Raw genomic sequence first — 24,710 nt, 5'->3', positions numbered from 1 at the left:
TTGAAAAGAGCCTATATAACTGACAATCTCTTAGAAAAAAATTAACTATTAGAACCAAGAACTGATATTGGCACAATATGGAGGGAATGTTGGAACATAACTAACAAAATTACAATTAACTAAAATGTACACTTAATCCAGTATGAACTAATGTATAGAATTTTATTAGAGGAGACAAAATTCAACAGCACAACAGCAGATTCATGTATGTCTTAAGTGTAAAACTAACAATGAATCAATAATTCTGGAAAGGTATGGGCAGAGTTGAAAGTTGGCTGTCAAAAATATTACAATGTAAATGTACTTTTAATCAGTCTGTCTGCATATTTCAAGACATGGCAAATGGGGGTGTAGTGAGATACCCAATGGGTTGGGACAATACTTTTCTCGTCAATCATCTTGAATACTTAAAAAAACTCGAAATCAACCAATCCTCTGTTGTTAACACAATGGAAAGGTCAAATGCTTTATTATCTAAATGTTGAAAGTGTGTGGGCGACAGAGAGAAACAAGATGGTGCAGTTTGAGGCCATGTGGCGGAGAGTGATGCGGGCGCTTGAGATGGGGGTGTCAGCACGTGGGTCTGGGCAGGTGTGATATAGTTGATGTTTGTTTGATGTTGTCGTTTGTATGTGTATTGTAAAATAACCTATAATAATGCCTCCACTGCATTGTATACAGGTACACTTGTATGTTGAACACAGTGCCCTTGCTTCAATGTGTACAAACAAGCATCTTCATTTGATCACCCTGTTGATCAATTTCCTTTATTTGCCCATATTTCCCGTTGCTGCAGGTTTATTTTCCTGCTGTGAGAAACTGGTCAAATTAAGATCTGTACACAGTAGTAACTGTAGTAGTAAAGTGAACACAGAAGAGGTAGAGCGGTTCAGTATACCTAAACCATTACCATATTACTTAGGAAGAATTACCTAGATAGTAGTCAAATACACTGGCTGATATAATGATCACATGACTAACGGACTGGAACAATAAGTAAATGGCCAACATACAAAAACAAACACAGTAACCACACATACATATGGAGACGAGACCGACCTGCCAAAGGCTGTGCAGGAGATTTTCCTATTGGGGCTGGAGAAAGAGTCAGAAAACATCCCAGTTAGTCTTTATCCTTGTCAGATGTCATGGATATGTCTAGAGACTTTAGTTTATTAGTTATAACAATGAATTATAGATAGTAAAGCTAATTGCTGTTTGATTGGTATTAAGGTAGTATTGTTAATCAGTATTTTGCACAAGAGGAGAAAGAGAGTGTGTGTTCCAAATAGCACCATGTTCCCTATAGTATATAGTGCACTACTTTTGACCAGAGCCCTATAAGCCCTGGTCAATAGTAGTGCCCTATAAGCCCTGTTCAATAGTAGAGCCCTACAGGGAAAAGGGTGCCATTTACAACACAACCAGAGAGTATGGCATGAAGGGCATGTCAATGTTAATGAAATAACGTTCCCTGAGGGTGCTGCTGGGAACAGTAGTTTTGTGGGCTCAGCAATAGTTCTGTCTCAAAGCTTTGTGTCTGCTTCACCATTAAAGAGAGAAATCTCTCTCACACACACACACACAGGTGTGAGGGTACACCTTATGCACACACAAATGCATGTGCGCACACACATTTATGCCATTTCAAGCATCTCCCCAGACTGACTGCATGCTGACGGGGCATCTTTTTCTGTCTCCTCCTGTCCCTCCTTCAAGGATTGATCTTGTGAAGTCTTCCATCTCTCTGCCAGCAACACTTCACTCGCAGCGACTCTGCATCATACATCTTTGCTTTAATTTATCCTTCTCCTACAATCCCTCTCTTTGTCGCTTTTTCCTTCTCTGCATGCCCATTCACCTATTTATCATTCCACGTTCTCTCACCTCCCTCCTCTCCCTCTCTCCCTCTCCCATTCCCCTCTCTCCCTCTCCTCTCTTTACTACTCCCCCTGTCTTTACTTGCTCTCCTGCAGAAGGTAGGGGTCTGACTAATTACAGTTAGCCCAGGTATTCATCTTAGTAGAGAATAATCTTTTCAGGCAGAAGAACTGCAGAGTCAGCAGAGACAGAGCAGTAGTTGAAGGGAAGACAAAACGATTCCAGAGTCCTCACCACTTCATTACATTCATTACCGAGTTCTCCAGCCTAGGGCCACTACTGCTATGGCTTACATATAGTAGGAGTGCAGGTGTGTGCTTGTCTGGGTGTGTGTGTGTGTGTGTGTCTGTATACAAGAGAGTCTATATAAGTAAGTTCTCTGTGAGATGTGAGTGTTTCAGTCAGTGTATGTTCATCAAAGAAGGTGTGGGTGTGTTAGTTTACAGAGGAAGTGATTAAATCCATAAAGATCACACAGGATAACATGTCTGAAAATAGACCGCCTACACCTCTCACTGTACACACGCTGATGATGTGGGTCGATGAATGGTGGTGACCCATTCTGACATTTGGGGATTTACGTAACAAGTTGTGTGTGTGTGTGTGTGTGTGTGTGGGCGGGGACAAGACATTTAAGCTCTTGGTGACATCATCAAAATAAACAGCAGGTCACTATGACAGTATTATCTAACCTATCTTACCTACAGTACAATAGTCAGTCAGGGTAAACATAGTGGACAATAGAAGTGTGTCATTTCCCTGAAATAATGACCAGGTTAATTTTCTGTGAGAACACATCTCATTCTCAGAGCCAGGAGTTTAACTGTCCACGTGATCTGACATGAAAAAATCCTGCGCCAGTTCCAGTTCCACCTATTCAGCTGGGCTCGTACGTGTAATGGTGTCGGTGGGTGTCCTGTCCTGTGTTACCTGTTGGCTTTGAGGTTCTTCAGCCTGGCCTCCAGGTCGTTGAGTAGGTTGACCTTCTTACAGCACTGGGAACAGTACACATCCATCATCTCATTGTTGTACAGGTGGCGTGTCTTCCTGGGGCTCTGGCCAGCACTACACACACAGATGAAGATAAAGTGTTAGAGACAGAATATACACACACACAGTAAAATCTGATTTAAAAAACAGATACAGGCACACACATACACATGATAACAAATGCACTACACACAAACATACACATGGATTTTGTGTTGTAAATATGTGGTAGTAGAGTAGTGGCCTGAGGGAATACGTGTTATGAAATCTGTTGTGAAATGTAATGTAAATGTTAATTGTATATAACTGCCTTAATTTTGCTGGACTCCCGGAAGAGTGGCTGCTGCCATGGCAGGAACTACTGGGATCATCATAAATACAAATATAGAAATACAGTAGACACACAAACACATTACATGCACGTACAAACACCCACACACACACACACTGCTGTCTGGGTTTACTACACGTTAACATGCATTTCACATAACACACTATTTCCCATGGAAACGTACACGACCATCTACAAATATCATAAAGCACTAATCTAAACTCAGAAGTAGGACAAAAATAAGTCCATAGTAATGAGTTTAGGTACTTGATATTCGGAGCAGGACCAAGGAAGCTGAATAGTGTTGGGAGTAAATCCTCCTTCAAAACAGCTCTATAGATGAAAATTAATCAAGAGAGGCCCTGGGGGCCATATAGGCTACGTCTCCAATGGCACCCTATTCCCTTTATAGTGCACTACTTTTGACCAGGGCCAATAGGTCTCTGTTCAAAAGTAGCGCAATATGTAGGTAATAGGGTACATTGGGACACCATCATACTCAGTTCCAGTCAAGAATAAAAACTAATGAGTTTGGTAAGTGAAGCTCTGAGAGAGGAGAGAAGCAGCCTGAAGTGGGTACACACACACACACACACACACACACACACACACACACACACACACACACACACACACACACACACACACACACACACACACACACACACACACACACACACACACACACACACACACTGGGAGATTAAGAGGGTAACAGACTTATAGGACAGGAGGTATGAGACTTGACAGGGGCTGTTTTGTGAAAATATAACATTATGCTCTGTGGGGTTCAGTAAGTCATCATCACTTGGATCTGAAATCGTTCAAACTCTTAGCTCTGTGTGTTTGTATTTCTGGGTTGGGTGATGCTGTGCATGCATTTGTCATCTTTTGTTGCACAGTGTTATGCAGATTTCTCTAGTTTATCAGTTTGCCTTTCTGGGTCACATGATGTTTGACAGGTAATGAATCATCTTCGTGTTTGTGTTTCTGTCTCATATCATTTGACACAGTTTTGGTCATGTATACGTTTGTATTTCTCATTGCATATGGTGTTCCCCAATTCTATGTGGATGTTGTAATGATACTCTATGTAATAGTGTGTCTGTGTATTAGTGTGTCAGGGTCTCCTCTTACCTGGAGGGTACAGAGGAGCCAAGGTCAGAGTAGCCGTTGGTGCGCGTCTCGTCCTCGGGGCAGGGGCTGCTGGGAGTGTAGTCCACGTCCTCTCCCTCTCCGTAGTCCTCAAACTGCTCCTCGTTCAGAGAGGCAGAGGAACGCGTCGACAGGTCAGAGGTCACCGATGGGTTTAGCTGACTGCACCTGCAAAAACAGGAAGTAGACTTTCAGGAAGTAACATTCAATAAGTTTAAAGTGTCGTAGTGAAAAAAGACAAATTGTACATTCATTTTTCAATAATAAGGGTGACTATTCAGATTCTGACAGTACAGATTTTTTTATAAGATTGCAAATTATATATTTCACATGAGGTAGATGAGTTACATGTACATTAACAAGTCTAATCTCTACAGTTATTTTTATAAAGAGAGTTCACTTATAAAGACACCATATGTTCAACACCACACAAAGAATAACAACTAAAAGAGGCACTCACTTGTCTCCAGGAAAGAAAAGTCCCCCCAGTCCATCCTCCTTGTCTCCTCCGCTCCTCCCCCCTTCAGAGACATCTGATCCTGGGTTGCTCTCCACAGCACTGTCCATGTCTAACTCTGCCCTCTCTCTGCCCTCCACCTCTCCTTCCTCCTCTCCCTCTGGGAATAGATGACACCCAGGCTCTGGGTTAAGGGACACCCGCGTGCACGTGATGACCGGATGTGCAAGGGCTTTGTCAACACGCTGTAGAGCGAGAGAGAGATTTGATTTATTAGGATCCCCATTAGCTGACGACAATGGCGACAGCTAGTCTTACTGGGGTCTGAAACATAACGAAAAACACATTACAGACAAAATATTTTAACATTTACATACAGAGTGAGGTAAGCAGGGGATGTACACACACACAGGCATGCGTGCACACACACACACACACACACACATTTTTGTGCAGTCAACAGAACTTCAGAACTATGCAAATAGTATTCTCAGACCTTCAGTCAAAATATTGATAGCGTCTAACACTGATAGACATGTTTTTAGGGTTTTTAGAGTTACATGTTGGTTGTGAACATTGAGCTCAAACCTGAAATCCAAGTGCTAGAACTAGTGCTCAAAATGAGGTCTTAACTCATACAAGGTGTTAAGTAAAACACTAAAGGGATTTAAATCAGGCTTGTGGATTCCTTCATTGTGGGAAGACTCTGGGGGTCACAGAAGGTCATGGAGGGTATTGAGTTGGGGTCAAAGGTCATGAGACTGGTCATTCAGTTTCACTCTAACAGCTCTAATCCAGTCTAATGGTAATAAAGTAAAGAACAACCGATAACCGATAATCAGCCGACCCGATATATCGGACCAATATTGGCCTTTTCTAGTCTATCGACTATCGGCCCTTCTCTATCGGCTTGGCCAATAGTCCCTTCTACATAGCAAAGCTGCTGCTATGCTAGCCACCACTCACTGCCTGAGCCACGAGCACTGCACAATGCAGAGGAATGTCTAGCTGGGAAAGTCAGCAGCAGCAAACTAGCTCATTCTCCAACAGAAAGGTGCAGTATTGAGAAATGGATAAATTGACACAGTGACCAAAATCAAACTCCTGTTGCAAATATTAGTTTAGTTAATTCACTAATAATAAGGCTTGTGTCGACGTGCCCCGACATGCATGCAATAAGCTAAGTAGATAGCTATGTGACCTTTTAGCAAATATTACGATAACTAACCATTTCATCTGTGGTGTTATCTAGCTAGCTATATGCTAGCTAGCTGGCTATATAAGCAAGGTGCTAAGATATCAGATAGGAGCTAATAGCCAACGTAGCAAGCTAACGTTAGCTGGTTATCATTTTGAACATGCACCCTTTTCAGCAACGAGCCAATATCTGACTTGCGGAGTAAAGTTAGCTATTTACAGGTGTGCTGATCTGACCAGCCGCAATAGCATCCGTAAATTGACAGTTGATAGTTGGGTTAAATGATTGTCGTAATAGGGAAAGAAATAAGTGTTTTAAAATGCCTAAATAAAGGTTGGCAATAGGTTTAGCTACCTAAGAATATTCCTGCATATTTAATGTTTATGGACCAAGAAAGCTATAGATCATCACGTGTTTGTGCGTTCTCACGTCTCAAACTATTGGCAGATTTGAGTCATTCAGACAGAATGTGCTTGGTCATTTAATCTTTTTTCCTACCCTCGCTATCCTTGTTAGATATTATGCACATTTATGGCTTGGCAGAAAATGTCATCGCCATTGAGCTAGTTCTCATAGTAGCAGTAAACATCACCAAGTGATATGAGCGATGGAGATAGATGTAAGGACATGTGAAAGGGAGCGGAGTTACAGCCTCGCTCTATCCAATCGTAGCTGTAGGATAAAGTTACAAACCGCCGATTTGTTGACAGATAGCTGAACTAGCCAACTGAGTTGTTTTGAATTTCATCCAGGCAGTTTAGAGATGCTTACTGACAGATAGTAGAAAAAAATCCAGATCACGGAAAATGACAAAATATACTAGTTTGATAAGCATCCATGATCACAAATCATGACGTTAAATTGGACCCATTTGCATTGAATAGATGTTCTTTTATATTCTCAAACTAACAGCAGTGTCTACATGATGTCCTTCCATACAGGCGTGACATGCTGGAGTGATGCTTCTATGCAAATGTTGTTGATCAGTAGGCTGATTGGCCCAGCATCGTCCAGATTTGGCCGGGGTAGGCCGTCATTGTAAATAAGATTTTGTTCTTAACTGACTTGCCTAGTTAAATAAAGGTTGAATTCAAAATACAAAAAAACTCAGAGCTGGATGCCAAAAGTACTCTTCCTAACATCACTAGAACTCTGTTGGAGCCTGTCTGCCTCCCAGAACACACACACATAAATACACACACACGCACGTACACAGTCACTACCTGGAAAGCATACACACACATCTTTGTGCAGGCTACAGGACAACGCAAATAGTACTCTCAGCCTTATTAACATCACCAGTCAAAACATTGATAGCATTAAACACTGACAGATACATTCTTAGGCTTTCAGTAAAGTTCAAAACATGTTGGTTGAACAGTGATCAGTGAACAGTGAGCACAAACCTAAAATGCAAGTGCTAGAACAAGTGCTCAAATGTGGTCTTAACTCAAACAAGGTCGTAAGTGAAACACTAAAGGAATTTCAATTAGGCTAGTGGAACCCGTCACTGTGAGAAGACCCAAGAGGTCACAGAGGGTATTGAGGTTATTGAGGTGGGGGGGGGGGTCAAAGGTTAAAGGTCATGAGACACTTGTCATTCATTCAGTGTCGCGCCAACAGCTCTAATCTAGTCTAATGCTAATAGAGGAACCTTACTTTATCTCTACATACCGGAGAAGTAGGAGAGAGGGAGAGAGGGAGAGAGAGATGGAGATGAGAAAGAGGGAGGTAGAGAGGCCAGCCCAATTACACACAGGTACATCCCACACAGAGCATTAGACAGCTTTAGAGGATTCTCTCTCTCTCTCTCTCTCTCTCTCTCAACCTGTATGCAAACACACACACACTGTCTGTAGGATTAAGCGACAGCAGCAGGGACCCTGAGGCAGGGAGGGCCAGGGACAATACAAGGAGAAAGAGCCTGTTTAGTATTCCATAGAGGACCAGGAGGGGGTCTTCACATCTCCATGCCCCAAGGAATGCCACCCAGCATGGGGTAGAGGCAATAAACTAGGCCCCATCGCACCTCTCGGGATGGAAATATTAGACTGCAAGAAAAAAGTAGCAGTAGTGAAGAGTGTAAATTCCTTACAGGAAACGCACAAAGAAAAACACACAGTAGGAAGAATTGGTAGGATTTTAGGTGAATGGTGTTGATTAACCCGACTTGACACCTGTTGCTGAAGAACTATTTGGGTGTGAGGAAGCCGTTTTGCATAGCCAGTGTGTACAGCATAGGATCTTGCCTGCTGTGTTTGGTGCTGTATGGTGGGCATGGCTAAGAATGGTTAAAGTTGAAGTTGAGCAACTTCCAAAGGTCTTCTCCCTCAAGACATGAGACTCAGACAGGGCTATTACATACAGATGAGCCTCCAATCCGTCTGAATTAAAGCACACACACACACAGCCAGACCGCCAGGCAGCGTCACCCCAGCCCTGGTAGTCCAGTACAATAGAGACTGGGACAGTTTGGTCAGGGTGGGTGAATGCCTTTATGCCAGTAAGCAGTTGGTAGCTTAGGTCAGAAGAGACAGGGTAGAGAAGGATGGGGTAGTAGTTTGTTTTGGATGGGGTTCAGCTGGCACTCCTCCAGTCACTCCTGAGCTGTTCTGACAACAGTGGGAACAGGGTGATCAACGGGAGGGGCCGAGGGGGTGGAGTGTGTGTGTGTGTGTGTGTGTGTGTGTGTGTGTGTGTGTGTGTGTGTGTGTGTGTGTGTGTGTGTGTGTGTGTGTGTGTGTGTGTGTGTGTGTGTGGCAGTGTGTGGCAGTGTGTGTATGGAGACCGGCTTCTTTACCGGATCCTTGCACAACAAACTACTCCTAAAAAGCCTGCCGGCCATAACAGCTGAATACCTAGGCTACCACAGGCTAACACATCACTGTGTTCCCAAAAGTGTACCAGGATGCTCTCAGAGCCATATATACAGATGTCTGTGGAGGTTGCCAAATGACCTCACAGCAGCCAGTGGGTGTTACCTGAATGCCAGAGGGTGTTGCACTCTTCTTTAATGATGCCATGTTAGTTTCACCACCTCCCAGGATATGCCCATTCTTGCTCTTCTCTAATATTGATAGCTCTAGATCACTTACTGGAGTTCTCTGTCTCTCTCTAACTCTCTCTCTCTATAACTCTCCCTCTCGCTCTCACTCTCTCTGGTTTCCCATTCAAGATCAAGTGAGAGATGGGAAGCCACCAACAACCTGAGAGACCAAGACCCAGGGGCTCTGGCCTGGTTTCCTGATATCCAGGCCAACACCCATTCCTCTCCCTCTCTCTCCTCCTCTTCCGCTTCCACACATCACACACTGACATTCCATCCTTCCCTCAGCCGTGTGTGTGTGTGTGTGTGTGTGTGTGTGTGTGTGTGTGTGTGTGTGTGTGTGTGTGTGTGTGTGTGTGTGTGTGTGTGTGTGTGTGTGTGTGTGTGTGTGTGTGCGCATATCTGACTCGTTTCAGGAAACTAGGCGTATGTTGCGGGTCACTACTTCACAGGAGAGCCATTTGAATTTAAACTTTCGCCATGTAGCACATGTCTGTCTATTTGAGCTGGTCAGTATGTGTAGGTAATCCTGTCTAACACAGCTTTAAAAATATATATATATCACTTAGTAGAACTGCATAAGTTTTGCTCTCCACTTTCTGGAGGCTCGAGTTTTGAAATCAGTGGAATTAGAGTATGATAGCTAAGGAGATGGAGAAAACACCTGTCTCTGGATAACATCTTCAAAATAAGGGCATCCGTGACAGGGAGAGGTGTCCATCCATGATGTATACGGGTAAGATAGTCTAACTAGCTACATTTTCAGATATTACATGTTTCTAATTTTGACAGAATGTCATTTTAATTTCAAGCTAAAGTGTACTGTTAACTAGCTAGCTAACGTTAGCTGGCTGCCTCGCTAGCTAATGTTACGCGTATGATCTTATTATTCATATCTCAGAGCCATTTGCTTTGCTAGTTATATCCTAATGTTAGCTAGCTAACAGTGAACCTCGTTGGTTAGCTACCTGCAGATTCATGCGGGGTAGTAAAGTCATGAGTTGGGATTATGGTTCATTGTTTACCTAGCTAGCTAGCTAGCTACATGTCTAACAAAAGACTATGCAAGTAACCATTTAAATAGAATGTCACTGTGACAACTGTTGATAGATGTAGCTGCAAATTTCGCGCTGCTACCTACTCCGATTTCAGAGCACTCTCGTCTGAGTGTGCCAGAACGCAGAATAACTGACGAATTTACGAAAGCTCAACACCTGTTGAATATTGCCGTGTCAGTAAACGTTGGCAAAAAAGCGTAAATTGTTGCCAGCAGCACAGTTGCTGTCACCAACGCTCTGGATTACATAAAAACAGCCTAACCAGCTCTACTAGGGAGAGTAAAATGGTCAATGAGCTGTTCTAGAGATGGGTGGGGCTAAACCTTAAGAGGGTGTGAATGATGCTGAATGGGTGTAGACAAAGAAGAGCTCTCCAATAGGTACCAAAACATTTTCTCAAAAGTGAGAAACAAGTCCCATTCTTCCACAAACACAGTGTATGATAAACCATTTTGTAGCTCTGTGTCTCTGCTGTTATCCAATGTAAACAACTAAATTTAATTTTGCTCCATAAGACCGAAGGCGGTCGGTCACATATGTGAACTCGGGTGTGTTCATGTTAAAGACTGTACTCAGCCCTTTACCCCATCCTTGTGTTTATGATGCCAGATAGTCTCCCATCTCTCCTCTCCTCTATCCCATCTCTCCTCTCTCCATTCTCTCCTCTCTCTCATCTCTACTATCATCTCTTCCATCTCTTATCTCCCATCTCTCCTCTCTCACATCTCTCCTTTCCTCTTTCCCATCTCTACTCTCCTCTCTCTCATCTCTCCTCACACCCTCAGTCATCGGCCGACCCAGCCTGCCGGACGTCTTTATTAGGTTCATCATGGCCTGCTCACTCAGTGGAGAGAAAAGCCCAGCAGTAAAATCACTGTTGTTGATGCTCTGCTACACACAGTAGAGTAGAGCGGCTCCAGCTCTGGGCGATGCAATGCTGTTTTTGTGTCTAAAGACTAAAGAGAGGATGATTCAGAAGGACGCATCTCAATAGTCTAAGCTGTCTTCCTGTCCTCGTCTCCATCTACACTACAGACATGGAAGCAATTATATTTCAAGGGATGCATCTCAGTAGTCTAAGATGTCTTCCTCTCCTCATCCCCTTTTCTTTATCTACACTAATATAAAAACACTAGAGGCTCCCATAGATGTGGGATTGTGTGTCACAGGGGCAATAGGTACAAAAGTGAGGTCAGTGTCAGTTGCTGTCATGTTGCAAGTAGAGGAGAATGAGAGTTACTGAGAGATGATTGCCAGGTGGGTGATAGCACTGCACAAAAAGAGAGAATGAGAAATGGCTCCACATCGGTGGTGCAAGCACTGAGTTACAATATAAAGTGCTTTGGACAGCAGAGAAGCGCTAGATACAGTCATACCAAATCATTACTATTAAACAGAATATGCTCCTGCAGACACTGGGTTTGTGTGCTGCAGTCTGATAGAGAGAGAGAGAGAGCAGCACGGATCTCTGAGAGGAGGATCAGTAGAGCCATCTATTATTCACATCCAGCGCAGCAGAGAGGAGAGGACGTGAGAGAGGGAAAAGACAGGGAGAGAGAAAGGAAGAAGAGAAAAAGAAAGGAACTGCTCCTCCCCTCCAGTCACACACCCACTGAGTGGAGAGATCACAGAGGTGGACAGAGAGGGATGAGAGAAAGAGGGAGAGAGAGGGAGGGAGAGTCAGGGAGGGAGAGTCAGAGAGAAGGGGGGAGAAACTGAGATAGAGGCATGAGGCTTGACACCAGCTTCACCAGCCATGGGATTGACTTAGACAATGAACAGAAACTTCGAGGGAGGGAGGAAGGGGAAATGGGGTGTCAGTAATGACCGTGGGATGTTTAACCTACACTGTGTGGTAATATGGTGTGTCATACCATAGTTCTTAGTTAAAGCTGTGGGTGGTATCGGACATGTTGAAACGCAAAGCAAAAAACATACATCACTAATTTGTTATGGCTTCCGGTTTGAACAATAAAGTTACTGGACAGACACACTTGCTGGAGCACCTTAACAACAATTACCACTAAGCAACAAGCATCTACAGTGCATGTACAAGGTGTGTTTGTGATATTCAACAGTATATCTCTAAAACATATGGAATCCTTCTCAACTAATTTAATTATTCGTTTATTTTTAGTTCCTGTACTAATATCAGTTCATCAGTTACCCGAGAGCATTAGCATCCACATATTCTTAGCTGGACCCAGAGTCAAATTGTACTCATGCAAATACATGCAAACACTTCTATGCTATTTCCAACATGTTGTCACACAAACCTCCAGAATTTTTCCTGGAAAAACACTGATGAATATAGTTTGGTCGAGTCAGCAAGTTGACGTTGGTGGGAAAAATAAATTTACATTTTAAAGCACCATCTTTTCAGAGTATGGCGAGATAACATGAATATATTAATACACATATGGAATGAATCTAGACTAGATTCATATTGCTCAAACAGACTTGGGAAGATGTAGCGACTACATTCGTGGCCAAAAGTTTTGAGAATGACACAAGTATTAATTTTCACAAAGTCTGCTGCCTCAGTTTGTATGATGGCAATTTGCATATACTCCAGAATGTTATGAAGTGATCAGATGAATTGCAATTAATTGCAAAGTCCCTCTTTGCCATGCAAATGGACTGAATCCCCCAAAAACATTTCCACTGCATTTCAGCCCTGCCACAAAAGGACCAGCTGACATCATGTCAGTGATTATCTCGTTAACACAGGTGTGAGTGTTGACGAGGACAAGGCTGGAGATCACTCTGTCATGCTGATTGAGTTCGAAAACAGACTGGAAGCTTCAAAAGGAGGGTGGTACTTGGAATCATTGTTCTTCCTCTTTCATCCATGGTTACCTGCAAGGAAACACGTGCCGTCATCATTGCTTTGCACAAAAAGTGCTTCACAGGCAAGGATATTGCTGCCAGTAAGATTGCACCTAAATCAACCATTTATCGGATCATCAAGAACTTCAAGGAGAGCGGTTCAATTGTTGTGAAGAAGTCTTCAGGGTGCCCAAGAAAGTCCAGCAAGCGCCAGGACCGTCTCCTAAAGTTGATTCAGCTGCGGGATAGGGGCACCACCAGTACAGAGTGTCACGAATCCCGCTTCCTGAGTCTGTTTTTGCCTGTGTTCTGTCCTGGAGTGTTTTTTCCGGTGTCCTGGAACGCACCCTGTCTGGTTGCCGGGCGACATAGCTGGTTGGGAGATCTCTGATTTACCGCACCTGTTTCCAATCCGCTATCTGCACACCTGGTCCTGATCATCACCCCTCCACTTCATAAGCACTGACCTGACATCCATTCCCTGCCGGATCGTTAGCCATGAACAGTATGTTGTGCCAGCGTATCAGCCTCCATTTTGATAGAGTTTGTTTTGTTGTTTTGTACGTCTTGCTTGCCTTGAACTTACCTCCGTTCTCTCTGTCAACAGTCATTCCCCCGGAACACTCATTCCATCCCTACCTGGTCGTCGGTGGCTTCTGTTACTCCCTTGGATCTGCCAATTCAATCCCATCAACTCAACTCCGCTGCCCGCTCCGCTACCTGGATCTTTCTATCTCTACACTTAAACTTGTAAATAAATACTCACCTTCGTATTACTCTCCTTGTCCTGGTCTGCTTCTGGGTTCTACGTTAGAAAACCGTGACAGAACGATCCGGCCAGGAATGAACCCAGCGGACCTGGAATCCGTTCGCCATGCCATTATCCATCAGGAGAAGATATTGGGACAACACAGCACGGCGCTACAGGAGATAGCGATTTCAGTCCGGAATTTCTCTGCTAGCTTGACGAGTATCCAGGATCAGCTCAGTTTGCCGACGGATCCTCCACCACCTGTTTCACCCCTCTCACCTGCCGCTTCTGGAGCGGTTCCCTTCCGTGAGCCCAAGGTACCGACGCCTGATAAGTACGAAGGGGATTTGGGAAGATGCCGTTCATTTCTTATGCAGTGTGGTTTAGTGTTTGATCTGCAGCCCCACTCTTACGCCACAGACAAGGCTAGGATAGCTTTTGTTATTGAACTGCTGCGTGGTAGAGCTTTGGAATGGGCTTCAGCTGTTTGGGAACAACAGGACACCTGCATGGCGTCATACCAGGAGTTCACGGCAGAGATGAGAAAGCTTTTTGACCATCCAGTCCGAGGTAAGGACGCAGCTAAGCGTTTGTTCTCTCTTTGCCAAGGAGCTCGCTACGTGGCAGACTTTGTGATTGAGTTCCGGACATTGGCTGTGGAGAGTGGGTGGAATGAGGAGGCACTACAAGCGGCTTTTTACCAGGGGTTGTCGGAGCAACTCAAGGATGAGCTGATCTCCTATCCGGAGCCTTGTGACCTGGACAGTTTGGTCGCATTAGCTATTAGGGTGGATAACAGAGTTCGAGAGAGAAGGAGGGAGAAGCAGTGGGTCCCGTCCAATCAATCAGCTACTCGGTTACCATTCGGGTCAGGAGGTGGACCAGAAGGTGTTAATCATGTTTCCCCACACGGGATTAGTGGAGGAGTCCTGCCGCCAGATCCTGAACCTATGCAAGTGGGGCGGCACGGGTTAACTAAGGACGAGCGCCAACGTAGACATGAGACCAACAGCTGCCTCTACTGTGGTAGCTCGGAACATTACATCTCCGTTTGTCCTCAGCGCCCGTTAAACTGCTCGGCTCGTTAAGTTTGGGAGGTTTGTTAGCGAGCCAGTTTCAACCTCTCAAGAGCCCTGTCAGACCTCATTTTCCTGCTACCCTCATAAATAAGAATCAGAGTTTAGCGATTAACGCTTTCATCGATTCAGGTGCCGATGACAGCTTCATTGATGCCGACTTAGTGGAACAGCTGGGGCTTTCCAAGGAGCAATTACCGGAAGCCATTGAAGCAACCACTCTGAACGGCAGTAGTCTGGCACGGATCACTATGAGGACTGAACCGGTTAAGATGTTGTTGTCGGGGAATCATTCAGAGGTTATTTCTTTTTTCATTTTGCCTTCCCCCCATGTTCCTCTGGTTCTTGGATACCCCTGGCTAAGAGAACACAATCCCTCGTTCGATTGGGTGACTGGAAAGGTAACTAGTTGGAGCATTGAGTGCCATGCTAACTGCCTCAGGACTGCCTGTTCTCAGGCTGTCCCCAGTCGGGTCAGTGAGTCTGCTCCTCCTGATTTGTCCCTGGTTCCTGAAACATATCACGAGTTGGGTGAGGTGTTCAGTAAGCAGAAGGCTCAGTCACTTCCTCCCCACCGACCTTATGATTGTGCGATTAATCTGTTCCCTGGAGCTGCCTTTCCCAAGGGACGGTTATACAGTATCTCTCGACCTGAGCGGGAAGCCCTGGAGACCTACATAAAGGAGTCTCTGGCTGCAGGTCTCATTCGTCCCTCGTCATCACCCCTGGGAGCTGGATTTTTTTTTGTGAGTAAGAAGGATGGCTCTCTTCGACCGTGTATTGATTATCGGGGGTTGAATGATATTACGGTCAAGAACAAGTACCCCTTGCCCTTGATGAGCTCCGCTTTCGACTCTTTACATGGTGCTACTGTGTTTACGAAGCTTGATCTACGCAATGCGTATCATCTGGTTCGGATCAAGGAGGGGGACGAGTGGTTGACTGGGTTCAATACACCTATGGGACATTTCGAGTACCAGGTGATGCCGTTTGGACTTTCCAACGCTCCAGCAGTGTTCCAAAGTTTGGTGAATGACGTGCTGAGGGATATGATCGGTCTGTTTGTGTTCGTTTACCTGGATGACATCCTTATTTTCTCCAAGGAGCTTTCCAGCCACATCCAGCATGTTAAGCAGGTCCTGCAGCGGTTATTGGAAAACCGTCTGTTTGTGAAGGCAGAGAAGTGTGATTTTCACGCCCACACTACATCCTTCCTCGGGTACATCATCTCCAGGGGTGAGATCAAGATGGACCAAGAGAAGGTTCGGGCGGTTCGGGATTGGGCCCAGCCCGGTACGAGATTGCAGCTCCAGAGATTCCTGGGATTTGCGAACTTCTATCGGAGGTTTATCCGTGATTACAGCCGGGTGGCCGCCCCTTTAACTGCCCTGACGTCTTGCACCAGAACTTTCTGTTGGACTCCTGAGGCAGACCGAGCATTTCTGAACTTGAAGAGCCGATTCACCAACGCCCCGATTCTCTCTCAACCTGACACTTCCCGTCAGTTTGTTGTTGAGGTGGACGCATCTGATGTGGGGGTGGGCGCCATCCTGTCCCAGCGTAGCTACACTGACGGTAAACTCCATCCCTGCGCCTTCTACTCTTGTTGTCTTTCACCAGCTGAGAGAAACTACGATGTGGGTAACCGGGAGCTTCTCGCTGTGAAGCTTGCCTTGGAGGAGTGGCGTCACTGGTTGGAGGGAGCGGAGCAACCGTTTGTGGTCTGGACTGACCACAAGAATCTGGCTTACGTGCAATCGGCTAAACGTCTCAACTCCCGTCAGGCCAGGTGGGCTTTGTTTTTTGGACATTTCAATTTTTCCCTGACGTTCCGACCTGGGTCGAAGAACGGCAAGGCGGACGCCTTGTCCCGGATGTTCTCCAAGACGGAGGAGAGTGGGGCCAAGACTGAGACGATTCTTCCCCAGAACCTTGTCGTGGGAGCCGTTACATGGAGGATTGAGGAGGATGTGATGGCGGCCCTTCGGACGCAGCCCGGCCCCGGTAACGGTCCACCCGGTCGGTTGTTCGTGCCTGAGTCGGTCCGTTCTGATGTCCTTCAGTGGTCCCACGCCAGCAAGATAGCTTGTCACCCTGGCGTTGCCCGGACTATGGTGCTACTGCGCAGACGTTTTTGGTGGCCTGCCATGGGAGAAGATACCCGGAGGTTTGTTGCCGCTTGTCCTGTTTGTGCGCAGAATAAGAGTACCAATCGGCCCAGCTCTGGGCTTCTTCACCCCATACCTATTCCCCGGCGACCTTGGTCGCATCTGGCCCTGGACTTTGTCACGGGGTTGCCCTCTTCTGGTGGGAACACGGTCATTCTGACCATTGTGGACAGATTCAGCAAGTTCGCTCACTTTGTCCCCATCTCCAAGCTTCCATCTGCCACTGAGACGTCCGAGATCCTTGTTAGGGAGGTTTTCAGGGTCCACGGATTGCCCAGTGACATTGTTTCTGACCGTGGTCCTCAGTTTACCTCTGCTGTCTGGAGATCTTTCTGTTTGGCCATTGGAGCTACAGTCAGTCTCACATCGGGTTTTCACCCCCAATCTAATGGTCAGGCGGAGAGAGCCAACCAGAAGATGGAGTCCACGCTGCGCTGTCTTGTCTCCTCTGATCCCACCTCTTGGTCCTCTCAGTTACCCTGGGTCGAGTATGCCCATAATACTCTCCCTTCATCTGCCACTGGGATGTCTCCCTTCCAGTGCCTGTATGGTTACCAACCTCCCTTGTTTCCTTCTCAGGAGAGGGATCTCTCGGTTCCCTCTGTCCAGGCCCACATTCGTCGTTGCCACCGGACCTGGCATCGGGCCAGGAAGGCCCTCCTTAGAGTTTCTGACCGGTATCAGATCCAGGCGAATCGTCGCCGTATTCCTGCCCCCGCTTATACCGTCGGAGATAAGGTTTGGTTGGCTACACGGGATCTTCCTCTACGGACTGAGTCGAGGAAACTGTCACAGAAGTTCATTGGTCCGTTTGTGGTGGAGAGAATCATTAATCCTGTTGTGGTTCGACTCAAGTTGCCTGCAACGCTTAGAATACACCCCACCTTTCATGTCTCCTGCCTCAAGCCGGTTCTCCTCAGTCCTCTGTTGCCCCCTCCTCCTCGTCCTCCTCCTCCTCGGATGATCGGAGGTGGTCCTGTCTACACGGTGCGCCGCATCATGGACTCCAGACGGCGGGGTAGAGGGTTCCAGTATCTCGTGGATTGGGAAGGATATGGTCCAGAGGAGAGGAGTTGGATTCCTCGGCGTCAGATCCTTGATGCTGACCTGCTTCGTGACTTCTACCGCCTCCACCCTGGCGCTCCGGGTAGTACGCCCGGTGGAGTTCGTCGGAGGGGGGGTACTGTCACGAATCCCGCTTCCTGAGTCTGTTTTTGCCTGTGTTCTGTCCTGGAGTGTTTTTTCCGGTGTCCTGGAACGCACCCTGTCTGGTTGCCGGGCGACGTAGCTGGTTGGGAGATCTCTGATTTACCGCACCTGTTTCCAATCCGCTATCTGCACACCTGGTCCTGATCATCACCCCTCCACTTCATAAGCACTGACCTGACATCCATTCCCTGCCGGATCGTTCTTGCTTGCCTTGAACTTACCTCCGTTCTCTCTGTCAACAGTCATTCCCCCGGAACACTCATTCCATCCCTACCTGGTCGTCGGTGGCTTCTGTTACTCCCTTGGATCTGCCAATTCAATCCCATCAACTCAACTCCGCTGCCCGCTCCGCTACCTGGATCTTTCTATCTCTACACTTAAACTTGTAAATAAATACTCACCTTCGTATTACTCTCCTTGTCCTGGTCTGCTTCTGGGTTCTACGTTAGAAAACCGTGACACAGAGCTTGCTCAGGAATGGCAGCAGGCAGGTGTGAGTGCATCTGCACGCACAGTGAGTCGAAGACTTTTGGAGGATGGCCTGGTGTCAAGAAGGGCAGCAAAGAAGCCACTTCTCTCGAGGAAAAATATCAGGGACAGACTGATATTCTGCAAAAGGTACAGGGATTGGACTGCTGAGGACTGGGGTAAAGTCATTTTCTCTGATGAGTCCCCTTTCCGATTGTTTGGGGCATCCGGAAAAAAGCTTGTCCGGAGAAGACAAGGTGAGCGCTACCATCAGTCCTGTGTCATGCCAACAGTAAAGCATCCCGAGACCATTCATGTGTGGGGTTGCTTCTCAGCCAAGGGAGTGGGCTCACTCACAATTTTGCCTAAGAACACAGCCATGAATAAAGAATGGTACCAACACATCCTCCGAAAGCAACTTCTCCCAACCATCCAGGAACAGTTTGGTGACGAACAATGCCTTTTACAGCATGATGGAGCACCTTGCAATAAGTGGCTCGGGGAACAAAACATCAATATTTTGGGTCCATGGCCAGGAAACTCCCCAGACCTTAATCCCATTGAGAACTTGTGGTCAATCCTCAAGAGGCAGGTGGACAAACAAAAACCCACAAATTCTGACAAACTCCAAGCATTGGTTATGGAAGAATGGGCTGCCATCAGTCAGGATGTGGCCCAGAAGTTAATTGACAGCATGCCAGGGCGGATTGCATAGGTCTTGAAAAAGAAGGGTCAACACTGCAAATATTGACTACTTGCACCAACTTCATGTAATTGTCAATAAAAGCCTTTGACACTTATGAAATGGTTGTAATTATACTTTAGTATTCCATAGTAACATCTGAGAAATATATCTAAAGACACTGAAGCAGCAAACTTTGTGAAAATGTATATTTGTGTCATTCTCAAAACTTTTGGCCACGACTGTACTTTCACACATTATATCCCACTGGGCCCACACAATGAAATTATGTTGAACCAATGTGGAGAAAGAAAGAAATAGAGAGAGAAGGGGGAAAAACTGAGATAGAGTGGGAGGATGAAAGATGAAAAATGACTATTGAGGCATTAGGCTTGACACCAGCTTCACCAACCATGGGAATGACTAAGACTCATGATTCCCTCAGTTCCATCTGGCAAACAGAAACTTAGAGGGAGGGAGGGGAATCTGGAGACAAGTTTCCTGACGTGTTGACGTTCCTCTTACTACAGTATGACTACGGTGTAATTGTAATAACTATAGAGTACTGTGTAATATGGATGCCATACTAGCTCTTGGGTAATGTTTGGTGTGTGGTATTGTACATGGTGATACGCAAAAAGACAAAACATTCATCATACATTTGTTATGGGTTCTAGTTTGAACAATAAAGGTTGCTAGGGATAGTCTAAGTTGCTGGAGCACATTATGCAGAATTGAGAGCATCCTGTCGGGCTGTATCACTGCCTGGTACGGCAACTACACCGCCCGCAACCGCAGTGCTCTCCAGAGGGTGGTGCAGTATGCCCAACGCACTGCCTGCCCTCAAGGACACCTACAGCACCCGATGTCACAGGAAGGCCAAAAAGATAATCAAGGACATCAACCACCCGAGCCACAGCCTGTTCACCCCGGTGTCATCCAGAAGGTGAGGTCAGTACAGGTGCATCAAAGCTGGGACCAAGAGACTGAAAAACAGCTTCTATCTCAAGGCCATCAGACTGTTAAATAGCCATCACTAGCCGGCTACCACCTGGTAATTCAACCCTGCACCTTAGAGGCTGCTGCCCTATGTACATAGACATGGAATCACTGGCCACTTTAAAAATGGAACACTAGTTACTTTAATAATGTTTACATACTGGTTTACTAATTTCATACTGTATGTAGATTGCATTCAGAAATATTTAGACCCCTTGACTTTTTTACACATTTTGTTACTTTACAGTCTTATTCTAAAATGGATTAAAAACATTTTTTTTTACCATCAATCTACACACAATACCCCATAATGACAAAGCAAAAACAGGTTTTTAGAAATGTTTGTACATTTATTTTAAAATGTTAAACTGAAATATCACATTTACATAAGTATTCAGACCCTTTACTCAGCACTTTGTTGAAGAACCTTTGGCAACGATTACAGCCTCGAGTCTTCTTGGGTATGACGCTACAAGCTTGACACATTGTCACGGATCCCTCCGGTACGGTTGCTCATTCTGTGCACCAGTTTCTGAGGTCTACGTCACCAACCTCTAGGCACTGAACTGTGTCATTACGCACACCTGGTTCCAATTCCTCACTGATTTGTATAAATGTGCCCTTTGTTTCACCATTGGGCTGTCGATTATTGTTCCAATGTCTGTTGGTCGTGTGAGTACCTGTACCTTGTCGTTTTGGATTTCATGCCACTTGTATTGTGCATAGATGATTACAGGTCTCGTCCCGTGTTGTATCATTGTGCGCTTGTGTTTTCGGGTCTCGTCCCGTGTATTTATTCGAGGTACTCCTAGCTCTTTTGTTTGGGTTTCAACCCTATGTTTTGTATACGTGTTTGTTTGGTCTTCGTCCCTGCGCCTTTACATGGCACGTTGTAATTTGGGTAAAGAAATTTAAAAAACTATTACGCATTCCTGCGCCTGTCTTCCGATCCTTTATACCAACGTGACACACATCTGTATTTGGGGAGTTTCTCCCATTCTTCTCTGCAGATCCTCTCAAGGTCTGTTAGATTGGATGGGGAGCGTCGCTGCACAGCTATTTTCAGGTCTCTCCAGAGATGTTCGATCGGGTTAAAGTCCGGGCTCTGGCTGGGCCACTCAAGGACATTCATAGACTTGTCCTGAAGCCACTCCTGCGTTGTCTTGGCTGTGTGCTTAGGGTCGTTGTCCTGATGGAAGGTGAACCTTCGCCCCAGTCTGAGGTCCTGAGCGCTCTGGAGCAAGTTTTTATCAAGGAACTCTCTGTACTTTGCTCCGTTCATCTTTCCCTCGATCCTGACTATTCTCCCAGTCCTTGCCGCTGAAAAACATCCCCACAGCATGATGCTGCCACCACCATGCTTCACCGAAAGGATGGTGCCAGGTTTCCTCCAGATGTGATGCTTTGCATTCAGGCCAAAGAGTTCAATCTTGGTTTCATCAAACCAGAGAATCTTGTTTGTCATGGTCTGAGAGTCCTTTAGGTGCCTTTTGGCAAACTCCAAGCGAGCTGTCATGTGCCTTTTACTGAGGACTGGCTTCTGTCTGACCACTCTACCATAAAGGCCTGACTGGTGGAGTGCTGCAGAGATGGTTGTCCTTCTGGAAGGTTCTCCCATCTCCACAGAGAAACTCTGGAGCTCTGTCAGAGTAACCATCGGGTTCTGAATACTTTCCGAAGGCACTGTGTATACTGTATTCTACTGTATTTTAGTCAATGCCACTCCGACATTGCTCTTCCTTATATCTATATATCTCTATTCCATTCTTTTAGTTTTAGATTTGTGTGTATTGTTGTGATTTGTTAGATACTACTGCGCTGTTGGAGCTAGGAACACAACGACAACAGAGTGATCAATGAAGATAGTACACCTGTACATGTATGTGTTATACAACAGTAAAATACACCTCTAACAATTCTGAATCATCTCAATTTTAGTTCCTAGTATTTTGCTGCATCAGTTACGCAAGCTTATCTTTGGCATCCATGTATTCTAAGCTTGACCCACAGTCAAATGATATTCATGCAAATACGTAGTCAAACACGTCCATGATATTTACAGCATGTTGGCACACAAACCTTAGAAAAAACATTGATAAATAGTTTGGTCAATTCAGCAAGTTAGTGGAAAAGAGTAATTTCCATTCTAAAGCACCATCTGTTCAGAGTAAGGCGAGATAACATGAATATGTTAATACACATATGGGATGAATATGGGCTACATTCACCCTGCTCAAACAGAATTGGAAAGTTGTAGTCTCTACTTTCACACATCTTTCTCTCTCACTCTATCTCTCTCGCAAATGTCATGTAACATTAACAATATTGGAAAAGCCTTAAAACGCCTCTGATCTACAACTACCTCTTTCCCAGATCTAAGTTTCTTTTAAGAGGAGAGACAACACTGTTCCTACGACTCTAATGAATAAAATGGACTACTCCCTCTCTGATCTCATGTGGTGCTGAAGGTCAATAACATTTGAGTGCTGGACATGTCATTGATCTGAAGCCCAGGGCCAGTAGGCAATCATCTGGATGACCATGCAGTTCACACTACTATTGACTGAGGAAGAAGGAAGAGGATGGAAGATGGTTTAAGAAGCTGATTCATCATGACTAAACAGTGAGCGTGATGCAGGCCAACATCTCACCATAACAACAAGGTATATATGCTATACTATACTATACCTAAGGCAGAAGGACAAGTTTTCCACTGGCAATGTTTCCACTCTCTCTTCTCCTTCTATTTAGCCTAAGAGAAAGAGACAGAAAGCCTGTGTCAGTCTATTCTTTCCCATGCGTCGTAATACCTCCTTTCAACTTTCGCATGGGAAATCTGAAAGGATAATTGAGCTATTCCATGTATTCTAGCCTGGATCCTATCATTTTCCCACCATCTGCATCCCTCTCTCCCGCTGTCCAGAGATGGGAAATATTCAGATAATCTGGATAATTATTCCCTGGATTAAAGTCTGGATGATCTTTTATGGATATTGAGTATGTTGGAGAGATCAGAGACGGAGAGAGCGAGAAAGAGCGAGAGAAAGTGAGCAAGAAAAAGAGAGCGAGCGAGAGCAGTAGGTATGAGCAGCCACCCACTGGGACAGACATCGACTGGCGAAATTCAAAAGAGGAGGCTTTGATTTTGGGTGTGTCAGCAGAAACAGGAGTGGGGGAGAGAGAGAGAGACCAAGAGGGAGGGAAAGAAAGATAGACTGGGAGAGTGAGAGACAGTGAGAGAAAGAAGGAAAGAGAGAGCCATACTGTGGCTTTGCTGGTGTTTCTCTGACTGTGCTTGAGAAGATAAGAACCAAATCCAATCTCATACTGTTGACGCACTGCAGAGCGCTTTTCAGTCTCTTTATCTCTGTCTTACACTAACTCAGCAGCCGGCATTCGATTCAAGTGCTCTCTCCAACACAATGGAGTCTACCTGTGCAGTCACTAAACAATATTGCTTTTTAAGTCTATTTTATTGTCCTTTACCAGAAAACCTATGTGTTAACTGTTTAGTCAGTATGTTTCCTTCTCTGAGTTGCACAAAGGCGGAGGTAGCGGTCCTGCTGCTGGGTTGTTGCCCTCCTACGGCCTCCTCCACGTCTCCTGATGTACTGGCCTGTCTCCTGGTAGCGCCTCCATGCTCTGGACACTACGCTGACAGACACAGCAAACCTTCTTGCCACAGCTCGCATTGATGTGCCATCCTGGATGAGCTGCACTACCTGAGCCACTTGTGTGGGTTGTAGACTCCGTCTCATGCTACCACTAGAGTGAAAGCACCGCCAGCATTCAAAAGTGACCAAAACATCAGCCAGGAAGCATAGGAACTGAGAAGTGGTCTGTGGTCACCACCTGCAGAACCACTCCTTTATTGGGGGTGTCTTGCTAATTGCCTATAATTTCCACCTTTTGTCTATTCCATTTGCACAACAGCATGTGAAATTTATTGTCAATCAGTGTTGCTTCCTAAGTGGACAGTTTGATTTCACAGAAGTGTGATTGACTTGGAGTTACATTGTGTTGTTTAAGTGTTCCCTTTATTTTTTTGAGCAGTGTAGTTTAGGCCTATCAGCTTAGTTAGTTTGAGACTAAGAGGACACATCTCATTACTTAATGTCTTGTTACAGAACATGAGCCGTCTTATTCAAACAGATACGGCTAGCCATGTCACATGTCACTGTGAGAGAAACTAGTTACTGTATGATAAATAGACATCTTTCCTCTTTTCTGTGGAACTGAGACCACAATTACAACAAGGAAACTCAAACATTGTGAAACCCTATCACCCATTCCAAAAGTTTGAATGCAAACGTCCTTTTTTGACACATTGTTGTGTGGGATAAACTTCTCCTTTCTCACTGAACCATAGGCTAAGTTACACAGCCGGAACAGACAACATTGAGCTTCAGCCA

The 24,710-nt window shown here is 45.4% G+C and overlaps 1 protein-coding gene across 1 annotated transcript in view; it reads right to left on the bottom strand.

Moving 5' to 3' along the window:
- Nucleotides 1-24,710, bottom strand: part of LOC120066418 (rab11 family-interacting protein 4A-like) — a 46,358-nt gene that overhangs the window by 20,729 nt on the left and 919 nt on the right. The window contains exons 2-5 of the mRNA XM_039017783.1: nucleotides 4,818-5,059; nucleotides 4,340-4,525; nucleotides 2,812-2,946; nucleotides 1,060-1,095 (exon numbers count right to left, since the gene is read on the bottom strand). Of these exons, the coding sequence (XP_038873711.1) occupies nucleotides 1,060-1,095; nucleotides 2,812-2,946; nucleotides 4,340-4,525; nucleotides 4,818-5,059 (599 nt within the window). The remainder of the gene's footprint in view (nucleotides 1-1,059; nucleotides 1,096-2,811; nucleotides 2,947-4,339; nucleotides 4,526-4,817; nucleotides 5,060-24,710) is intronic.

Source organism: Salvelinus namaycush, chromosome 2 (assembly GCF_016432855.1).
Source record: "Salvelinus namaycush isolate Seneca chromosome 2, SaNama_1.0, whole genome shotgun sequence".
Classification (NCBI taxonomy): domain Eukaryota; kingdom Metazoa; phylum Chordata; class Actinopteri; order Salmoniformes; family Salmonidae; genus Salvelinus; species Salvelinus namaycush.
The sequence above is the reverse complement of the archived record's forward strand: the minus strand, read 5'-3'. Positions and strand labels throughout refer to the sequence as shown.